Source organism: Mauremys mutica, chromosome 2, assembly GCF_020497125.1.
Source record: "Mauremys mutica isolate MM-2020 ecotype Southern chromosome 2, ASM2049712v1, whole genome shotgun sequence".
NCBI lineage: Eukaryota > Metazoa > Chordata > Testudines > Geoemydidae > Mauremys > Mauremys mutica.
In genome coordinates this window covers 50,615,066-50,638,165 of record NC_059073.1, presented here as the reverse complement: position 1 = coordinate 50,638,165, position 23,100 = coordinate 50,615,066, and the positions used below count along the sequence as shown (strand labels likewise).

Here is a 23,100-nt window from a genome sequence, read left to right as displayed (position 1 = left end):
GTGGAATCTCCTTCCTTAGAGGTTTTTAAGGTCAGGCTTGACAAAGCCCTGGCTGGGATGATTTAGTTGGGTTTGGTCCTGCTTTGAGCAGGGGTTGGACTAGATGACCTCCTGAGGTCCCTTCCAACCCTGAGATTCTATGATTCTATGAATCTCATTGATGTAAATTCAATGGTCTTTTTAGGCTTCTCCCTTTTGATTTGGGCTCAAAATACAATTTCAAATTTATTAATTAGTTATTAACTTGAGTTAACAAAATTTGAAATTTTATTTTGAGCCCAAATCAAAAGGGAGAAGCCTAAAAAGACCATTGAATTTGCATCAATGAGATTGTTCTTGTAAGATCAATATTTGACATTTGAATGACCAGAGCTCGAGTATCCTTACACGTCTTGGGGAAGTCGTAGCTTGGAGGTGACCTCTAGATGCCCACTCCAAGGCCTATGAAGGTTAGGCATTGAGGATCCATTCTTGGTTGGAATGTTTGGGCCTGATCCAATGCCCATTGAAATCAATGGAAAGATTCTCATTGAAGTCAATGTGTTCTGGATCAGGCCTGGCACAAAGAGGGATGAGGTGCTGACTCCATCTCTTAGTACACACCAGAAGTATTCAGTATGTGTCTCAATTTTTGTATTCTGTTCTCCTGGACTGTGACAGAATCAGCCAGAGGGAAGGACTGATGGGGTTAAAAATCAAGAACTATCGTGAGGTAGGTCACTCCTGGTATCTGGACAAACCACTTACCAAGGCATTGGGCAGATAGAGTTTATCTGGCTGTCACAGTCTTACCACACATGAATAAGCCAGGCTCAGGTAAAAGACAATAATCTCATGCCAGGTCTTACTTCCTTTAGGAAGCCTCTGGAAGGCAGCAGTCTCTCACACATTTCCTGAACCCAGCCATTCTTCTCTCTCTCAGAGTGAGAACTGGAGATTTGATCTTCCCAGTGAGCCCCCAGTTGAGTTGTATTCTTCCCTTTTAACTACTCTGTCCAAGCCTGACACCTATGGCAGGTGTAGAAGGCCAGGACTGATTAAGCCCAAAGGAGATCATTAACCCTTTCCTCACCAGTGCAGGCTTTGTATACCCCATCACACCTCAGGATGAGGTAGGAAATCAGGATAGTAATCTTGCATTTTTTACACATTGCTCTCTACACTGGAGTGCAAAAGACAATTCTTTCTTTTGTAAAGACAGACATTTACAAATTATATGAGTTTCTTGAATGGCAGCATCTGCATTCAGGCAATTTAGTGCAATCACTGTTCAATATGTGATCAGAGATTACCTAAAAAAATCTGGCCCTAATATATTCAAGAAGCATGAAAATCCAATTCAAGTTTGACTGTACATTCTAAGTCCAGCTCCAAATCACTTTATGTAAAAAGTGGTTAAATCCTTTGCCCCCTCTTCTGTCTCTCCTTAGCCCATAGTAGATCCCAGTTCTGATTCTGACAGGAAGGAGTTAGATTTGTTGTCTAGCTGATTAGCTGGTGTTTTGTAAGCATCACGCAAAGTGCAGCCAACTACACTGGGAACAATAAACAGGAAGAAACAAGTCAGTAAAACCCAACCACAAGCTGACTGCAAATTAGTGACTATTGGTCATCACCTTCAAAAGAGAAGCACAAGACTTAGTACTCAAGGCTTTCACGTCCACAAAACAGCACGGAGATTAAGCCCTCTTTATCTCCATGACGGGGTACTCAGAGTTTTACTTCAATGTGGACCATGGCTACCTGGAGGGGCTGGTCCGAGGTTTTAAAGCTGGGATCTTGACGAATGCAGACTATATCAACCTAGTGCAATGTGAAACATTGGAAGGTGAGTCTGTTCGTTTACCTTATCGAGAGACAAATACTGTTGGCTAGATCACTGATGAAAGTTAAAAAAGAGACAGATCAGAGAATTTAATAGGAGTGAAGTCAATATGGTTCTATAGAATTTACTCAATAAATCTATAGGATGAGATTTTCAAAGAGATTGATACCCTCTTGATATAAAAATTTTCACCATACTATACAGAATTATATAACTGTATAGGATGGTTCACAAAACCTGGAAAAAGCTTATAATTTGGTACTAAATCCATAGGATTTTTCCATAGGGTTTAGGACTGTGTTACTGCATGGTTTTTAGATCATTAAGAGACTATCCACTTTAAAGGAGAAAAACTGGGTTTTAGGGAGATAAAATTGCATTACTCTTAAACGAAGAAAGGCTTTTGTGAAGGTGACTTTGTTGCAGAGGAGAAGGGAACATGCAGTTGTTTCCAAAGCAGCTTTTCTGCGGGTCAGACTGGCCACAGACTAGATCATGCAGATTTGTGAGAATAGATAAGGAGATGATCCCTCTCCAGGCATTTCTGAAAAAACAACTTACAAGCAGGAAACTTCTTTTTGCAAATAAATGAACACAGGCTTTCTTCTGTATCTGAGAGTAATAACTGCAATTATTTAACCAAAATCTTTTACATTTAGGAATTCTATTAGGTCAAATTATCAGCATAATGACTGCAAATGCAAGTTCATTGTGTCTGGAAAATTAGCAGCTTTGCTTCTCCTACCGATTCTGCTACCATCACTGTAGAAGAGAGGAAGCTGAAACTTGCCCACAACAACGCTCATCCCTCCCCTCCTTACACAAAGCTGGGCTACTGGATCTTATAATAGCTTGGAAGTGTGACCAGTTCCTGTAACCTCTTTGTACTAGTAAATATGGCCTAAGGAACTTACCAATTCTACAGATATATTCCTGCTACAGCAGGTAATTTCCATGAGACAAATATCTCCTGCTCAATGAATGTACAAGCTCTACTTCAAAATGCTGAGAGAAATAACTGACAAAACTGACCGAGTTATTAAACCCAGAGCTCTTTCTTCCTTTATCTTCTGTACTCTCCAGGAGACAAACAGGTGATGTTCTCTGAGTTTCCTCAGAGTATAAATTAGCTGTTTTCTCAGAGTGAAGAAACTCCTCACTTTGAGAAAAATCTTATTTTTCATACATTTAAAAAAATACCCAATCTTTTCAAAAAGTGATCGTTCAAGAAAATACTTAATGGGGTTCTGGAAAACAGAAACAACACTATAGAAATTCTAGTTCATTTAAAAATTAAGATATTGTTAAAGAGAAAACAATTATTAAAAATGTATTTGCCTTTCAAAATTGCTGTATGTGTTCATGATGTTTTACAGACAGACAAGTATAAAAAGCCAAGATCCTTATCTAAATGAGCTTTGCAGTATAAATTAATTCTAATGAGATTTTTTTTAAATAAAAATCTCACTTCCTAATCTTAACTTTACTTTAGAATCCACACACATTAGAGCAGCAGCCTGTAGCAATCCCCCTTCTGTCATGGGCTTTTGTATAATTGTATTCTCCCCACTTAAGTGTTCAGTGTTTTCTTCCTTTGCAGCATTTGGCAATTAAAAAAAATAATAGTAGAATCCCTCATATACCCCAAATTTAACAGTGACAATCAAAACCAGAGTGTCAGAATTACAGATATTACTATTTACATTAGGGGTGGGCAATAATTTTTGCAGGAGGGCCACTCCACGAATTTTGGTAAGTCTTCACAGGCTGCACATTTCTACTATATTAATGGAGGAGGTGCAGAGTCTGGGAGAGAGTTTGGGTGCAGGAGGCAGCTCTGGGCTGGGGAAGAGGATTGGGGTGCAGGATGGGGTACGAAGTACAGGTTCTGACTGGGAGGCGCTTACCACAGGCAGCTCCTGGCCAGTAGTGCAGCAGGGCTCAGACAGACTGCTTGCCTGCCTGCCATGGCCCATCCTGGAAGTGGCTACAGCCGGCTGCTGCTGGCATGTCTTTGTGTGCCCCTTGGGGGGGAGGGGAGCTGTGGGTCTCCATGTGCTGCCTGCACCTGTAAACACTGCCCCCGCAGCTCCCATTCACCAGTTTCTAGCCAATGGGAGCTGTGAGGATGGTGCTGGGGGCAGAGGCAGTGCACGGAGCTGCCGCTCCCACCCCACCAGGGGCACGCAGAGACATGCCAGCAGTAGCCAGCCGCTTCCGGGAGTGGCATAGGGCCACAGCAAGCAGGCAGCCTGCCTGAGCGCCTCCCTACACCGCGGCACTTTTAGCGGCCCGGAGATCGCAAGGGGGCAGTCAAAGAACCTGGCAGGCCGGACAGAAATGTTAGACGGGCTGGATCCTGCCCACGGGCCGTATTTTACCCACCCCAGATTTACATGCACTATGTCCTAATAATAATAACTACAAGACTGTAGGTTAGAACTTTGAACTTCCTTGAAAATCTTAGGATGAGTCAAGTGTGGCAGTGAATACTCAGCCCAGAGGGAGAAGGGGCTAATGAGGGGCGGGTCATGGGTTACTCCAAGGGCAGGAGAGGCCCTCTGTCTAAGTTACTGCAATGTCTATGGGGCTGCCACACAGCCAGAAATCTCTGCATCAGTGTACTGCTTCCCTGCCCACAACACAGTCTCTACATCAGGGCTTGTGATTGGGTCATTGGAAGCCTTATAGTTGTTTTCACAGTACATGTGCTGAGGGAATCCTTTTCCAGCCTCAACTGGGGCTTTTAGGGTCCCCTTATGCCATTCTGGCCCTTTTACCCAAAGTATAGGAGCTGGCACATTGGCAATGGTCTCACCCTCAATATTTTACCCTCAAAACAACTATGTGCAAAGAGGATAGCAATAGTTTCTTATTTCATAGGTAGGTAGCTAAGTCATAGAAGGATTAGGGGCCCAGTTCTGTTCCCATTAATATCAATGAGAGTAGGCCCTCTAAGTAATTTATCCTGTCCAAATACAGGTTGTGACTCTAGCAGCAGAAAGTCCAACCAGAGCCAGATGATGCCCATAAGGCATGATGCAGGGACAAGTCACTGGGAGATATGGTAGAGAGTGAAGGGTGTTTCAGTGGTTAGATTGCTATCCTAGGATTTAGGAGACCTGGTTCGATTTCTTGCTCCACCACAGACTTCCTGTGAGACCTTGAGCATATTACTCAGTATGTACCTCAGTTCCTCATCTGTAAAATGAGCATAATAGCACTTCCTGATCTCACAGGGGAGTTGGGACAACAAACACATTCAAGAGTGTGAGGCATTCAGATGCTATAGTAATGGGGACAATATAAACTACGAAAGATAGACAGATGTGCTGATTCAGTGCTTTTTCGGGGCAGTTCCCAGGGAATCCACTTCAATGGAGTCCCAGCAGCAGCTTAAGGTAGACCTCCATAGGAAGGACATGCTATTTCTTTTTCTCCCCCTACCGATCTTAGAGTTTTATACTGTTAATCAGCACCATACCATATGAGCACCTTCAGCATAAAAATCAATAGCGATAGCAAAGTCCCTGGTAGACTTCATGGAGTCTGACACTTCTTTCTTTACAGGGTCAGAACTCTGCTTGAGGCACAGGTTTTTTGGGGGAGGTGGGAAGTTACAAAAGGTATGAGAATAAAAACAGGTGTTTGAATTGTGAGCATCACTTATAGTGGAAACTTAAGGACATGGCATCTTCCTCTTTCTCCCCCAATGGTTTCATGTAGATATTGAAAGGAATGAATGGTGTGGGTTCCTATGGGACCCTGCAGATGAGGGGTTTTAGAGTGAAGGAGCAGTTACTCATCACCACGCTCTGAGTTCTGCTGGAGAGGAATGATTGGAGTCTCCGTAAAGCCATATACTCGTTATATCATGTAGGTGTATTAATAATACTTTGGGTCCACTGTGTCAAACCTGAAGGGATATAGCTCCCTGTATGTAGTGTCCAGCAGTATGGGCACTGAGATCTTACCCTGTGTCCATGACCATGAGGAGAGAGTCTTTTGATGCTGGGACAGCAGTCTCCTTGCTCTCCCCTGGTCTGAACGTTGCTTGTGAGGCAATGAAGATGTTGGCCAATGTCACGTGTTGTTGGAGCTGACAAACAGAGGCTAGGGACACCATTCCTTACCCATCCTGCCTAATAGCCATTAATGGACTTAACCTCCATGAATGTATCCAGTTCTCTTTTAAATCGCCAGCAGAAGTTGGTCCAATAAAAGATATTACCTCCCACACCTTGTCTCTTTAATATCCTAAGACTAACATGGCTACAACAACACTGCATACAATACATATTCCGATAATCTTATCAGTGAAGTATGTTAACAGCTCTTTGCAGAGCTTGATACTTGAGAGTGGTGTCTGGGTTATGTAGTAAGAGTTGACTAGCCACCTCACCCAGAGAGGAAGGTCTCTTAAGAGTGGCTGTATCCCAAGGTGCTAGAAATGCATTTGTGAGGAGTAAATCAAGGCAAATGAGTCAGTGGCAAAGTTGGAAATAGATCACTGGAAGCTTGATTCCTATTCCTCTCTGACACAGTAATGTACTCTAACCCCTACATATTTGTTTGATACATTTAAAAAAAAAAAGGTAAATTATCACTTTTCATCTTCATACGAAATGTAGGTATGTGATACAAAATATGGGTGAGTACAAAAAGATATATTTAGACTTGATTTTAAGCATAATTATATTTATGTTGGATTGTTTTATCGTGCTTATATTTTTCCTCGATCTAGAGATTAATATAGAGATTAAGCTGAATATTTTTTCAGTTAGAAAAGAAACCTGTACTGCAGCACTCTGAATACTTCCAGTTATCTGACTCCATTGTCTATGTGCTTGAAAGGACATAACCTTTACAAATATTTTGTCAACAGAATCTTGTGTTTAACTCTGTAAAGACTTGTTTAACATGATTTCCTTCATAAGGAATTAGTTTATACTGGCAGCATTCAGTCTGGTGCAGGAAGACCTAGAGAAACACTGGCAGATGCACAGGTACTGACTGGACTGAGTTAGTTTGACAAAAGGAGTGTGTTGAATGTGATCACTATAATGAGCCCAGTCTGGTGGTTACTCTGTGTATGGCACTCTTATTGAGCTCAACAGAAAATGTGTACAGTATTCAGAAAGGCTATGTTATCAGGTACTATAGCAAGTCTACTACTTTTTGCTAACCACCACTTCAGAATTCATTTGTAAATGTAATAATTGTGAATCACAAAAAACACATTATCCCAAACTCTATCACTTAAAGCATATGAAGCTATTATTTTAGAATATGCCAGTGGCTTATTTATTTATTTATTTATTTTTAAAGGGAATGGATGCTGAACAGGTCTGAATACTAAAAATAAATCCAAATCACTTGTTCTGCCACCGGTAGTGAAAAATGGTCATAAAGCCAGGGGACAATAGTTAAGGGAACTCATATTGGGAATCCTTTGGTGGCACAGGGTTGCTGTAGAGACTTCCACAGACCCTCCCAGTGCAGGAAGCATGGACAGGATTTTCCTATGTCCATGACTCAGCTTCTAGAATAGCTCTTTGGAGCTGCAGAAGTTAGAAAAGTCCAAAGATCAGGGTCCAAATGTCAGAAGAGCGACTTTTCTTGAGCTGAGCTGTACAGAACTTGGCTGGAGCCTGTTTCTGGGCTAAGCAGTACCATTACAAGTATACATCTGAGTGTTGATATAGCTTCACATATGTAAGAATATAGTCCTCCTTGAGATGTAAATAATCCATCTGAACAACGGAAGAATTCGCTAATAAAGTTATAGGGCCAGATTCACTCCTGGTTTATCTCAGCTTCTACCCACATAAACCAGGAGCTCTGCAGACAGAAAGTCAACTGGAGGCAGGTTTCGGTGGTGCAACAGCATGCTCAGGAAGACAGCACAGCCAAAATAGTGAATAAAGTTGACTGGGGAAGGTGAGGTAGAGCAGGTGGGAAAATGTGCTGTTTCAGCCCATCACCACTGCAGCATCACTGGTGGGACTCTATGGAGATTATGGCAGCCCTGCCCTAATACAACCTCTGAGGAGCGACATATGATTTGTCATCTCCTATGGTATGTAAAAAAGCCTGGTTAGGAAAGGGAGGTGCAAATTTGTGCGAGCCCTGCACTTGCTCTAAATGAAGATAATGACAAAATTCCCTTTGACTTCACTGGAAGATAATCAAGTCTTAATATGGAAACAGAGGGTAAAAGCACCAAAACATGTAAAGTTATTCCAGTTGGTTCCATTTCTAGTGTTGTGACAGTTTATCCTCATAGTTTCTTCTGAATCTATTTGCAGACTTGAAGTTACATCTACAGACCACAGACTATGGCAACTTCTTGGCCAATGAAACTGGCCCTCTCACTGTTTCCACCATTGATGACAAACTGAAAGCCAAATTACTCACAGAATTTCAATACTTTAGAAACCATGCCTTTGAGCCACTTGCCACGTTTCTGAACTTTATCACGTAAGTTAAGTTACCTGTTCATTTCAATTGCCACAGTTATTCAAAGCAAGTCAGGGTAAATTTCTTGTTAATGCAATTTACACACAGCTGGCCAATGAGTGAAATTTATTTAATACTGTACCATTTTAAAGAAGTATAACTCAGTGTTTAGAAACCTAAATAAAAATCTATTCTTATTTGTTACATCATGGACTAACAGTTTCAAAGTTGTATTACTTGTTTGAGGTGGAGAAGGCGAGATGGGGAGGAGAGATTTAAATTTTTCAAAATATAATTGTTTTTAAATTAGGGTTTGGATTTTTTGGCAAGATGAAGAAACTCATGATATAGAGGATGGAGTTCTAATGCAGAGTACATACTCTTTATTTCCATACAGATAGCAAACTCTGCATTCTGTTTCAAGGTGGCAATCTAAATATGAATTTCTGTGGTCTTTAGTGAGATGTTTAGATCCTAGTAGCTTTATTTTTGAAAGATCTAAGTGCTATCTGATCTGCTCTTGACTTTAACAACATATTACTGAGAGAACACAGACCTGATTTATGTTCGTTTGGATGCTTTAGCAAAATCTCTTCTTCTCTGTAGTAAGCACTTCAGTACACATTCTTATCTTACCTTTTAATACTTGGTGGCTGTGACAAAATTGCAAGACTTTACTTCCCAGCTTAGTTGTAGTCATATTTTTTCCTGACACAAAAGTAAAGTATCATTAATTTTTTCCTCATTATCATAAAGGTGGCTGAGTTAATTTTGTGCATGGACTAATAAACATGGTGATTCTGCAAGGCCTCACTAGGACAGTTATGCACTTAGAACTGTGCAAAATCCACAATTCTTGTTTCACGGAATTTCATTAAAAAATTATTGCTGTTTTCATTCAAAAATTATTGCTGTTTTCATTTCAGTTTTGCATGCACACATTCCCCTCCCCTCTCACCATACACTGTGGTGTTTTGCAGTAGGGATAGTACTTTCATAGTACGTGACATGCCTTTCACTTCACTAAGCTACATGTCCAAAATCCTTTAACCTCCTTTCAAACTTTCCATAGGAAATTTCATTAATCTGTTCTGAATCAGTTAAGCAAACCTGAAGAGTAGTAACCATTCTTTAAATGTCACAGGTAAAACACTATGGAAATCTATTCCATCCACAGGTGTTACAGCCCCAAAGTTCCTCAGGGTCATAGCAACATGATGTCCATGGGTGATAGGTTTTGCATTTCAACTTCAGAGTTACTGGAAAGGTCCAGATCATTCACTCTCATGGTAAAACCCACAGAAGACTACTAAGAGGGAAGAAATCTCTGAGAGGATCCCTATAGGAGGGGGCTGGTCTCAAGGATCCTGGGGGATCTGCAAGAGGCCAGGGTCATCCACCCAAGCTCTGTAGTTATAGTGTCCACAAGTCAGGATAGCTCACTTAAAAGAACACCACCACCAGAGGTGGTTCCAGAGGAACTTTGAATACAGGCACATTAGATATTTGCAGTTATCCTAATGTTCCTCATGGGAAACAGCAGTATCCCCAAACAGCAACAATTTCTAGTTCATCAGATGTACTTTTGATGCAATGTATTAGATCTTAAATCAAAATCACATCCTAATGCTGCAATGCTGCATAAGAAGACTTACCTTACATTCATGCTTAGTCCTTTCTTTAGAACAAGTCCAAAAGCACTTATATGTCAAAGCAACTCCAGCATTCAAAATTAATGTTATATAGCAGTCATTTTTCTGTCTGTGAGATGTTGATATCTGAATAGATGAAAACAGAGCAAGTATTTTGGTGGTTTAGGTCTGTACGGTTTCTTTTATATTTAAGAAATAAATCAAGTTGTTTTGTAACTTTTTTTCCAAACTCAGGTACAGCTATATGATTGACAACGTGATTCTGTTGATAACTGGTACACTGCATCAGCGACCCATAGCTGAACTTGTTCCTAAGTGCCACCCTTTGGGCAGTTTTGAGCAAATGGAAGCCGTCAGCATTGCCCCAAACCCTGCAGAGCTATTCAATGCAATTTTGGTTGACACACCATTAGGTATGAAAATTTAATGATTTGTCTACAGATGCTCCTCTTCACATATTCCTGATAATTTCATTTCAGATCACACCAGCAGTTGTTTCACCAGAGATTATATGATTTGATAATTTAACCTATGAGTAATTGGCAACTGTACTGCAGGACAAGATGCAGTTCTGAAGTGTTATTCTGTGCATTTCACAAAACAACTTTAAAATAAGACAGTTGATTAACAATTTCATTTAACCTGGATAGCAGTCACATATAGAAAACATGCTACACTAGATCAGACTTTTATAGCTTACTTTCAGAAATATCAAGTGACTCTGATAATGGTTGAATTGTTATTTCAAGGTTCACTGTAAACATATGCCAATAGCTGTTTCCATAAGTGAATCATTTAGGACAAAATCCTGCCCATGTCTCTTTAGGCACCAAGGTCCCTGGTAATGGCACCAGTTGTTATTATTAAATATTTATTTTATGGCGGTGCCCGAAAGCCTCAGTCGGTTGTGGGCACCCATTGTGCTGGGCACAGTACAAACACAGAAAGAGCCAATCCCTGCCTTGAATGGTTTACAATCAAAAGATAAAACAGACCAAGGGATTAGGTTGTGGATACAATATACAAGCAAAGGAATATGGTGAACAATTGGCAAAGCTTTGTTAGTTACACTTATTGTAATTTTAAGTTATTCAACTGCACAAAGTGGGATAGGATTTTGTGTGCACCCTATGCACTGTGTTGAGCCCAACTCTGTAGGCATTCCCTGTGTAAAGTAGCTAGAGCAGGGATGGACTGGGGAAAGATTGGGGCTGGAGGATCCTTTGTTATCTGGAGCCTCTGGTCCTTCCCCATATACAAAAACACACATAGGAGTATGGCTAGGGAAGGGAGGCTACACTACCAATTGGGCTTGAGTACCCTCTGCAGAGCAGCTCCATGATCTCGAAAGGAAGATTCTTCTCTTCATTCCCCTCTGGAAATCTCCCCAAAGCCCAGCGCAACTACTTGTGCTAAATGCTAGGGAGTAGGTTAGGGCCTTAAAATAATTACTCTGTTAGCCATTCTCATCTGATGCTCTCTGGAGATTTGAGCACTGACAGCTAGATTGATTCCCCTTGCAGCAGAATCCTAGTATAAAGAGAAAAATTAAGAGGATTTCACATATTTATCTTCCTGTTTCTCCTCCCACTTCCCCCTCAAATTACCCTTTCTTGAAACCACAATTCCTTGATCACTGCCACAAAATTGGTAGATTGCTACTGGTCAGGGATGCTCACATATCGCCATCTGAATTTATTCTGTAAGTTAACATACTCTGCTTTCAGCTCCTTTCTTTCAAGACTGCTTATCTGAAAATGACTTGGATGAAATGAACATTGAAATAATGCGAAACAAACTGTACAAGGTAAGTGCTTCTTAGAATACTATACTACGAACTTCTTATAAAAGTAAAAAAAAAATCACAAGAAAATGATAGAACATCAAGAATTTGAGAACTATCATCATGTTCTATTTTTTAAAATCTCACTAATGAAAATGAAAATGCTGTGGGTATAAGTTACTGTCTTAATTAGGGTGACTAGATGTCCCGATTTTAATTATGTAAGTAGTCCCATCAATTTCAACTGGGGTACCCACATGCTTATGTGCTTTGCTGCACTGGGGCCTTAATGAAGTTCTATATAAAATGTGTCTTTTTCTCCCTCCTTGTTTAGTCTTATCTCGAGGCTTTTTATAAGTTCTGTGAAAAACAAGGAGGCACCACAGCAGAAATAATGTGCCCTGTTCTTGAGGTAAGACAAGCGCAGACCTTACGCATCTAAGTATTCCATGAGGATTTTCTAGCTCAATTATTTAATGCTTTTCCTGCTCCTTCCTTCTTTCCCCAATTTGTGAAATTGACATTCAACTTTTCTCCGAGTGACAATTGGTTTACTAGGATCCAATGAAAACATTTGTTTCGGGTTCAAATTCAACCATTACTTACAGAGGTAGCCATTCCATTGCAAGGGAGGAGTCAGCCTCAGTTAGTATTTTTCTATAATTGCCACAGTAGGAGAGATACCAACGTGTGCAGTAGTATCAGAGATCGCTTACATTTGTTAATACACTTGGTATAAGGAAGGAAGAAAGCAGATTTAGATTTTTCTAACACCTATTCCCCTGAAATTAGGTTCTTGATATTGAAGGTCTCAAATCACTGATTTTTAAAGGGTATTAACTGGCAGAAATACAGTGTCGTAGGAGTTTGATTTTCAAAAGTGCTTATTGTTGGTCTAATTCTGTTCCCCTTGAACTTAATGCTTCAAGTCAGAGCTGAGTGACTTTTAAAATTTCCATTCTGCAGGAAATCCAGACATTTCAACACATTTGTTTTCACCACAAATTGGCACACAAAGTAGAAATTTTGAATGTTTCTGTGGAACAGAAATTCCAAAATAACTGATTCAGAAATTGTCATAAACAGACAGTAAAGAGTTAAGAAGTTCACCTAGCCTAGCTGACACCTGAACAGAGGAACCAATAATGGACAAAATGTTTCAAGAGGAAGGAGCAGGGCCGGCTCCAGACCCCAGCGCGCCAAGCGCGCGCCTGGGGCAGCATTTTAACGGGAGGGCGGCAGGCGGGTCCGGCGGACCTTCCGCAGTCATGCCTGCAGGAGGTCCAACGGAGCCGCGGGACAACCGGACCTCCCGCAGGAATGACTGCGGCAGGTGCGCTGGTCCCGCGGCTCGTGTGGACCTCCCACAGGCATGACTGCGGAAGCTCCACCGTAGGCGCGGGACCAGCGGCACGTCTGCGGGAGGTCCCGCGAAGGCGCGGGACCAGCGCCCGGCAGCGCAAGCGGCGCGCCGCCCTGCTTGGGGCGGCGGAATTCATAGAGCCGCCCCTGGGAAGGAGGGAAGTTTTCCTTTGTTCAGTTCATTAAGTTCTGTGCTGGAGTAAAAAGATCCAGGAATCAACCAACCAGGGTAGTGAGTATTAGAAAAGGAATGAATTAGCTTATGTTTATTTCCTTTTGTGACTTTGTCTTTTTGTATTAGAGGGATAATCAAATTGGGTTTTCTTTTGTGTAACTAAGGTTTTGCCCAGGGGAACATCCTCCGTGTTTTGAATCTGTTGTCTGTGAGAGTAGCTTGTATGCTAATCTCTCAGAGGTATTTCTTTTACACCTTTTCCTTAATTAAAAGTCTTCTTTTTAAAAACCTGATTGATTTTTTCCTTGTTTTAAGATCCAAGGGGTTTGGATCAGTGTTCACCAGAAAACTGGTGGAGAAGTCTCTCAAGATTACACAGGGAAGGGTTACAGTACTCGAGAGGGAAAGATTTTTTGGGGGAAGACAAAGTTTCCCAAATAACTCATGAATAGCTGTTTTAAACGATTTGGGTGGTGGCAGCAACCAGATCTAAGCTGGTAATTCATCTTAGGAGTTCTCATGCAGGTCCCCACATCTGTACCCTAAAGTTCAGAGTGGGGGTAAAACCTATGACAGGAATGTTGAAATGTTTTGTTTTGACAGTTTTCAAATAAAATAGTTTGACATTTACAAAACTGAAATGTTTCATTTTCATTTGTTGAAATGAAGCAAAGTGGTTTGTTTAAAATAATTTTCAACTGCATTTCCCATTATACTACATTACAACTCCAATAAGGCAGCTCAGAAGGTTGATGCCCCCATTTTCATCTATGGTAGGCCAGACAGAGAGACTGGCCTACATCTCCCATGATGTGCCATACAGAGCTTGGTTAGAGTGAAATCTGTGTTGCATTATGGGAGATGTAGTCCTCCAGAGAACTCAGCGTATAGGAGAGAATGGAGACCTATGCGTGAATATGGAAATGCAATTTAATATTTTATTGAACTGATTCAGAATGAAACAACAAAACAAAAACCAGGATATTCCTATTTGAGTTAGTCTGATCCAAAATAAAATATTTAATTTCCATTTTCTGCACAAAGTGAGATTTTCCTATGGAAAGTTTCCATTTTGCAGAAATAGCATTTTCCATGAGAAAATAATTCAGATACAAAATTCTGAACCGACTCTAGTTGAAGTCAATGGGAGTTTTAGCAGTAACTTCAGTGGGAACAAGAGTATGTCAATGCTAAGCATTTTTTAGTAGATCAGTGTAGAGTTCTTTATAGAAGCATTTCCTTCCCGCCCCGACCCTGTAATACCAAACTGATCTAAGGACGTGTTGAAAAAATTGTCTTTTTACAAAGACAGCTAATAAAGAAGTTTAATTATATGGACGAAGAAGTTGTTGCCATTTATGTCGTACTTTCATACATATGCTCAGGTCTCATCCTGCAAACCTTACCCAAGCATGCAGCCATCCTGCAGTCAATGGGACTATTCCCATAAGAAAGGGTTGCATGATCATTCCCAAAACTAAAAAAATTACTATATTCAAATATAATTAAAATGTGCGTTGTTCTCAAAATACTATAGATATAACAGCTAAAAGTCACCCTATATAGACATTATAGGTCAAATCCTTCTGCTCTCTCTACTTATGAAAGTAGACCCACTGGAATTGATGTGCCTACTCACATTAGTAAGGCAAGTAGGATTTGGCTCTATTACTTATTAACCAAAAATCGTTTCATGCACACATATTCTAATCATTTCCCCATTGTTTATTCTCTTTCCCTATGCTGAAGCCAGTGCCAGAGTGCAATCAGGTGACTGTTACAACTTGTTCTAGTCCATACACTCAGGAACTAGGAATGTTAATCTGTTCTTAAATTTGCAAAACAGTGTTGCAACTGCTAAAATGTAAACAAATTATATTGCTCAATAGAAAACTGTAATTCTCTGCTCACCAAAGCATTTTGAAAGTTCACATACTCAGAAGCACTTCACACTCTACCTAAATTTTGCTCATGCTGTATTTTGATCTGGATAATTCTGAACCAAGTCCCAGTAATTAGCTGATCCATAACTTTTTTTAGAAAAGGTACTTTGCTTTAAAAAGAGAAAAAAAGAAAAAATGCTATTTTGGTCCCAAGTCAGTAAAAGAATTGGTAAACTTAAAGATAATTTAAACTTTCACTTACCTTTAAAATATGAATTAAATCCCTCAGGGTGGTAATTAAATCCCTCAGGCCTATACATTGGCATGAATTTTACTGTTTTTCCTGCAGCAGCAGACATAACTGACATATAAAGCTGTCAGAAGAAATACAGCCCTCTGCTTTAGGTGTTAGTAATCATTTAGTGCAGAGAAAACACAGAAACCTGAAGGCCTGAACTTGGCAGGCAAAATGTCTCAGTTCACCTCTGCCAGGTCCTTATCCGTTGTTTTAAGTTGTCCACACATGTAGCAATTATTTTTAAAGTTTTCCATTTCACCTTTAATCTCAATAGCAGCTCTCCAGAGATCTGAAGTTACTGAAATAAATGTGGTCTACTTTTGATCTTTTCCTTTTTAATGTTTTGAGCAATGTTATTTAAATTCAGAAGGGGGGAAGGAAGAGATTTCTCAGCAGTCTGCAGAACTAAGTGTTTTGAGAAGCAAGAAGTAGGGAAATGATGGGGTGGGCGGTGGTTGAGATGAGACGACAGTGCCAGAGTCATAGAATAAAAGCTTAACTTTCTTAATTTCTCTTTAGAGAGACAAGCGGGGTCAGGTAATATCTTTTATTGGATGAATTTCTGTTGTGAAAAGAGACAAGCTTTTGAGATGACATAGAGCAGTCATCCAATATGTAGTATAAAAAATCACAGGGTCTACTCCTTGCAAACACTTTCTACCAAGTGTAGCACTTACTAATTTGAATAGTCCTGTTAGACTTTAATGGGACTACTCATGGCATTAAACACTAGCACTCATTATTATGGTGTTTTTCAGAACCAGGCCATCTAATTAAGTCTATTGCCTGTTTTGTTTTATGAATTAAGTTTGAAGCAGACAGACGTGCTTTTATCATCACTATTAATTCATTTGGCACGGAGCTGAGTAAAGATGACAGAGAGAAACTATATCCAACTTGTGGAAAACTTTATCCAGAAGGCTTACATCTGCTGGCCAACGCAGAGGACTACGAGCAAGTGAAGTGTGTGGCAGATTACTATGCAGTATGTAAGATGTTTCAAATGTCTTTCAATATTCCAGGATGTGGGTTCCAAGAAAAGCCCTGCAGTACAAGATTAAAACATTTTAAAAAAAAAATCAAGTATCCAACATAAGAATCAAAATTAAAGGATCCAAACCAAAAGTGTATTGAATCAAAGGCTTTCAGTACAAGAAATTGTGAACATTGAAGTTATTACATTAGTATAGTACAAGGTGCCCATCACAGAGATATGAAAGTAGGGCCAAATCATACCTTCCTACAAGCAAAACTGTTCCCATACCACAAAGGTCCCAAGAAACACAGGTTCATTTTTTGGCAGTGAAGACAAGTCTGACATTTCTTGGCAGATTATGGTCCCCGAGATAGTTCTGGTCCCCACTTATCCATCCCCATCCTGTAGGGATCCTGGGTCTCCCTCAGCCGGAGAGTTTTCCCTCTCTTTTACCCGCACAGTGCATGAGCCAGTACTGCCAACTGTCCATTTCCCAGTGGATTCTCCTGCACTCTGCCGTACAGAAACAAGATCCCCATGTGCCGGGCTGCAACATCATTTAGCCCAGTCACTCCTCTGTTTTAGACAGAGCAGTGGTGGGGACAAATTTCACTGGTGTTGTGACCACGCAGCTGGAGTGATGCTCCAGATTGCTCCATTGGGTGACCAGATGTCCCAATTTTATAGGGACAGTCCCGATTTTTGGGTCTTTTTCTTATATAGACTCCTATTACCCCCTACCCCCGTCCTGATTTTTCACACTTGCTGTCTGGTCACTCTACTGCTCCAGCAGCAGCCGTACTGATTTAGCACATGACCACTGCTTAAAAGTGATTGGGTTATCCCTCTGCAGTTCCACAGCCTACAGTACTTTGAGTAAGTGCAAAAACCTTGGGGTGTAGGGCTGCCTCCACATCTGCAGCCCTCCCCTAATTGGCACCACTGCTTCTCAGCTGTAACCTCAGGGAAGAGGAGTTTAGGCAGCCATGAAAGTGCAGGCTGCAGCCTTCCAAACCTACAAATCATAGGGATTTACAGAAAAGGGGTCGAAGCACACATAGGACCTCCCTGTCCACTGGTAGCTCCTACACAAGTTGCACTACCACTGGGGAGGCATGTCACCCATGCAAACACAAACGTTCTCTGTGAGGAGGGTGAAGCAACAGAGACTAAATGAATGCTACTTGCAGCAGTCTTGTTCAGTGTCTGCACTGCACTATGTCAGTGGGAGATGCTCTCCCATCGATGTAATGCATCTTATACAGATGTGCTAAATTGGTGCGACTGCATTGATGCAGCAGCGCCGATTTAGCGTGGTAGTGAAGACAAGCCCTTCTTGAGTACAGATATCTCATCACTGCCAGAGGTGAGAATGTGGAGAACACATGCACAGAGAAGAGCATGGCTGTTCCCATTCTCATGCTGAGCCCTAGCACCACCAAGCTGCAGTAGGAGAGTTTCCACATGGTCTGAATCTAGAGGGGAAAACTCTGTCACAGCGCTTGCATTCGCTCCTTTTTCCTCCCCACTGTCATCCCATGTGAGTGCCATTTGATCAATATCCCCCTTCCTTACACAGACATACACAAGAATGGGGGGGGGGGGAGATATTTTTCCCCTTTTCTATCAGATCTTTATAGTGAATTTTGTGGTTCAGCCTCCCTTTTGCAACACAAGTTGCATCACAAATTAATACACACAGATTGCACCCATACTTTGCATCTGCTAAATGAACTGTGAATGCAAGCATGATTTTTGTGCTTCTAGCTGCTTGACCTGCATTCACAAGATGGAGGCTGCCTTTCTGAAAATGTGTTTTTAAGTCATAGAATCATAGAATCTCAGGGTTGGAAGGGACCTCAGGAGGTCATCTAGTCCAACCCCCTGCTCAAAGCAGGACCAAACCCAACTAAATCATCCCAGCCAGAGCTTTGTCAAGCCTGACCTTAAAAACCTCTAAGGAAGGAGATTCCACTACCTCCCTAGGAAACCTATTCCAGTTCTTCACCACCCTACTAGTGAAAAAGTTTTTCCTAATATCCAACCTAAACCTCCCCCTCTGCAACTTGAGACCATTACTCCTTGTTCTGTCATCTTCTACCACTGAGAACAGTCTAGATCCATCCTTTTTGGAACCCCCTTTCAAGTAGTTGAAAGCAGCTATCAAATCCCCCCTTATTCTTCTCTTCTGCAGACTAAACAATCCCAGTTCCCTCAGCCTCTCCTCATAAGTCATGTGCTCCAGCCCCCTAATCATTTTTGTTGCCTTCCGCTGGACTCTCTCCAATTTATCCACATCCTTCTTGTAGTGTTGGGCCCAAAACTGGACACAGTACTCCAAATGAGGCCTCACCAGTGCTGAGTAGACGGGAATGATCACATCCCTTGATCTGCTGGAAATGCCCCTACTTATACAACCCAAAATGCCATTAGCCTTCTTGGCAACAAGGGCACACTGTTGACTCATATTCAGCTTTTCGTCCACCGTAACCCCTAGGTCCTTTTCTGCAGAACTGCTGCCCAGCCATTCGGTCCCTAGTCTGTAGCACTGCATGGGATTCTTCCGTCCTAAGTGCAGGACTCTGCACTTGTCCTTGTTGAACCTCATCATATTTCTTTTGGCCCAATCCTCTAATTTGTCTAGGTCCCTCTGTATCCTATCCCTACCCTCCAGCGTATCAACCACTCCTCCCAGTCGCTGAAGAAGTCCTGAAGTAAATGTGGTAGTTGTACTCAGGCAATAGCAAACCCCTTACAGTTCTCTCATTTAAATTGTGAAGTTCGGAGGGAAAGAAGGAGGAAAAACATGGGCAAATGCCAGTATTTTTCTCTTTCAGTGCATATTTGCATGGTCCATGCATTCCAGACAACCGAGTACTATCTGCATGGGTTCCTATTTACAGAAAGTTTACTTAATACAGAGAAGGTTTGTTTGATTTTGATAAATAAGATGAATGAACATATTATTTCCCATTGGTGATGGTTTGTGCTTCTAGGAATACAAGGCTATGTTTGAAGGGGTAGGAAGTGGTACTGGAGAAAAGACACTGGAAGATGCATTTTTTGAACATGAGGTAAGACGTTCCACCTCTAAATGTATTACTAGCAAAACAATTTTACTCATCTGTGACAGGAAGTGGTGGTGGTCATTCAGTAGATAGCGCTATTTCTTCTGAGTCTGTACTGACCCAATAACCCAACATTGTGTTAGGACACATTGCACGCTATAGTTGGCATACTTGGAGGAGACAAAACAGAAGGCTTCACTTTCTAAGTAAAACAAATGCCAGGGCACCCTTTGAAAGTGTGCATATGCAGGTGTAAAGCATCATGGTCTGGCCAAATTCCATCTCAAGCAATTATAAACCATTTACTGAAATTTCCTCTGCAATATCCATAGGAGAAAGTATTCATTTCCTGCCCTAAACTCTTGGATGATGTTTCTGTGGTCTGTTAAAGAGTTGCCACAATTAAACCAGACATGGCTGCATTTTGATCATGCTTTTAGTGGGCAGATCCCTAGTTATAGTTAGTTAAGTTTGTAAAGTGCTCTAGAATCCTATTCTTCTTTAATGCATTATTTTAAAGATAGTTCTGATTTAATGTTTTTCCTCAGGTAAAAATGAATGTGCTTGCCTTCAATAATCAGTTCCATTTTGGAGTGTTCTACGCTTATGTCAAGCTGAAGGAACAAGAAAGCAGAAATATTGTCTGGATTGCCGAGTGCATTTCCCAGAGACATAGAACCAAAATTAACAACTACATTCCTATTTTCTAATTCAGAGAATTTATAGTTCTAGAGTGCACAAACAGAAATAATTTGTGAATATTAAAGAATTTTTTTAAGAAGTTTCTCAGATTTTACAAAATGTATTAATGGTCACCTTTATACATAGCACAATGGAAGCAAAACAAAAACTAAGATCATAGATACAAGTATTTTCCCCCTTTCTCTGATAATAATTGACTGAATCTTATTTTTAGCTGTCCCCCCCTCCATGTGCTCGTTTTAATTTAGTTGGTCAATAAAAATTGCCAACAGGTTCCTGTTTGTTTATTCTTTACTTCCCATGCCAATACAAGTGTAACATCTGTGTTTTGCACTAGCGGTTTTTGTAAATCTCATCAGAAAGTTTAATTGGAACTAGCAGTTTTCTCAAAGGACATGGTTCAATACATGCCAGTAGAACCACCATTTCAATACTAGAAGATCATAGTTAAGTGAAAATTAAGGGTTTCTTAATGCTGCTGTTACAAAGGATATGAAGGACTAACTGGGGGAATAGCGAGACAGATAAAACCTGTGATAGTCCCCTTGCAGCTCTTCCACCACTTTCTTCCATCTAGGTAGGGTTGCCAACTTTCTAATGGCACAAAACCGAACCACCTTGCCCTGCCCCTTCTCTGAGGCCCCACCCCCATTCACTCCAGCCCCCCCACCCTCACTCACTTTCACTGGGCTGGGGCAGGGGGTTGCGGGCTCCAGGGTAGGGTGAGAAATGAGGGGTTCAGGGTGCGGGAGCGGGCTCAGGGCTGGGGTGCAGGCTCCTGTTGGGGTGCGGGCTCCAGCTGGGGGTGTGGGCTCTGGGGTGGGTCCACAGATGAGGGGTTTGGGCTGAAGGAGGGAGCTCAGGGCTGGGGTAGAGGATTGGGGTGCAGGAGGGGGTGCAGGATTTGGGTGAAGGTTGGGGTTATGACCTGGGGCAGAGGGTTGGGGTGCAAGGTCTGGAAGGCAGTTTGGGTGCAGCAGGGGGCTCTGACCTAGGGCAGAGGGTTCGGGGTATGGGCTCCGGCTGGGCAGCACTTGCCTCAGGCGGCTCCTGATCAGCGGTGCAGTGGGGCTAAGGCAGACTCCCTGCCTGCCCTGGCTCCGCACTGCTCCTCGAAGCGGCCGGCATATCTGGCCCCTAGATGGAGGCATGACCAGGTGGCTCTGTGCGGTATGTACTGCTCATGAAAGCATATGCTGCCCCTGCAGCTCCCTTTGATCACGGTTCCTGGCCAATGGGAGCTGTGGAGCCGGCACTGGGGGCACGGGGACGTGTGCAAAGCTTCCCTGATTGCCCCTGGACCTACAGGCCGCAGGGACATGATGGCCACTTCTGGGAGCTGCGCGGAGCCAGAGCAGGCAGGAGCCTGCCTTAGCCCTACTGCGCTGCCAACCGGACCTTTAATGGACTGGTCAGCAGTGCAGCTGCCAGGGTCTCTTTTTGACCAGGTGTTCCGGTCAAAAACCTGATGCCTGGCAACCCTACACCTAGGATGTGTGCACTAAACTTCACCAAATCCCACGGTCACGGAGCCAGTGGTGTAGAGATCAAGAGACTGTAACCATGGGAGGTACCCAGATACCATGTGTTAAGTACCATAGAAAAATCAAGATGATTATATAAATTCAAACTTCAGAAAAAAAAAAAATTCCTTGGAAAGCCATAACTTAGATAAACACCTCTTAAATTCCAGATGTAACTGATGAGTTAAATACCAGAACTTCCCATGCTGTTTTGGATACTTATGAATCGTATGGAAAACCAAAGATGTTAATGTACTGCATGAATCATAGTACAGAAGAATACTAGTGCTTTAAATTATTTTGTAATAATCTGAGTTGACAATTTTCTTTGGGAACATATTACAGTAGTAGGAATTTTTTAAAAAGCTTATGATTAATGAGGAAATATAAGTCACTGTTTAAAAGAAATTCACTATAAGTCTATTTGGTATCTCTGAACTACCTTATCTGGTAACCCTACATTATCAGGAAACAAATTAGTACTATAAAAAGACAATATACTGACACATTAGGGTGTTGTAGAATTATTATTCTATTTTTGGTATATGTAATTGATTGTTTGCATTATTTTTACTATCTTGTTTTTCTAAATTTAATTTCCCACATTATGCTATGACCAAAACTTCCTAGTCTTACTAGTCTGCAGCTACATTACAAGTAATATAGGCAAAAAGAAGACTAAAATGTCTCCTATTTATATGTCTCTCAATACCCTTTTGGTAATGGGAATTAAGGAGTTTATTTACAGTCTTATAATAAAGGATAAAAAATGCAGAGGACAAAATTAACAGGTTCATCACACTGGAACTAAAAGCAAATGAGTCTGCACTAATACTCAAATCATTCCTACTTGTATAAACTGAGTGAACAGGCTTTGTGCCAAGGTTTCTCTGAGGAGGTTGGAGAGGAAAGAATCCCCTCTCTACTTGAAGCCATTGGGTGCCAATGGAGGCAGTACTTTGCTGCTAGAGCAGTCTGTGGATAGATGCAGGTGTGTTAACTCATTTTTTTTAATTTTAGGGTTGGGTGGGGGCTAGAGTTAAAATAATAATAGCTGTTGAATATTGCTTCCATAAGTAGTTTTGTACCTGGACTAAATTTGTCCACTTTTAATTAAGTGAGATTAAATCACCTTCTGTTCCAAACTCAGTCTCTCTCTCTCTCTTTTTTAATGCAATCTCTAAATGCAAAGCAGTAATGATCCTTATGGAAAGCATATAGACTAACCTATGACTATACTTAAAACTGAAAGGATATTTCCCACTGGACTATTACAATTGTAAGACAGCCTATTTAAGCCAGGTAATTCTGCCGAGTCTGTCAGTCTCAGAATGCCCAACTTCAAGACCCAAGACACAGAGAAGTTTGCTGAGCTAGCAAATCCATGTTGTTTG

General features: G+C 41.4%; 1 protein-coding gene across 1 annotated transcript; it reads left to right on the top strand.

Annotated features, from left to right (window-relative positions):
• The first annotated feature begins 1,620 nt into the window (after positions 1-1,620).
• ATP6V0D2 (ATPase H+ transporting V0 subunit d2) lies at positions 1,621-20,464 on the top strand. The gene is made up of 8 exons (XM_045003451.1): positions 1,621-1,828; positions 8,134-8,305; positions 10,171-10,349; positions 11,664-11,743; positions 12,054-12,131; positions 16,246-16,422; positions 19,410-19,487; positions 20,030-20,464. Exons 1-8 carry the CDS (start codon positions 1,699-1,701, stop codon positions 20,189-20,191), a joined length of 1,056 nt encoding a protein of 351 aa, XP_044859386.1. The 5' UTR covers positions 1,621-1,698; the 3' UTR covers positions 20,192-20,464.
• The last annotated feature ends 2,636 nt before the right edge of the window (positions 20,465-23,100 follow it).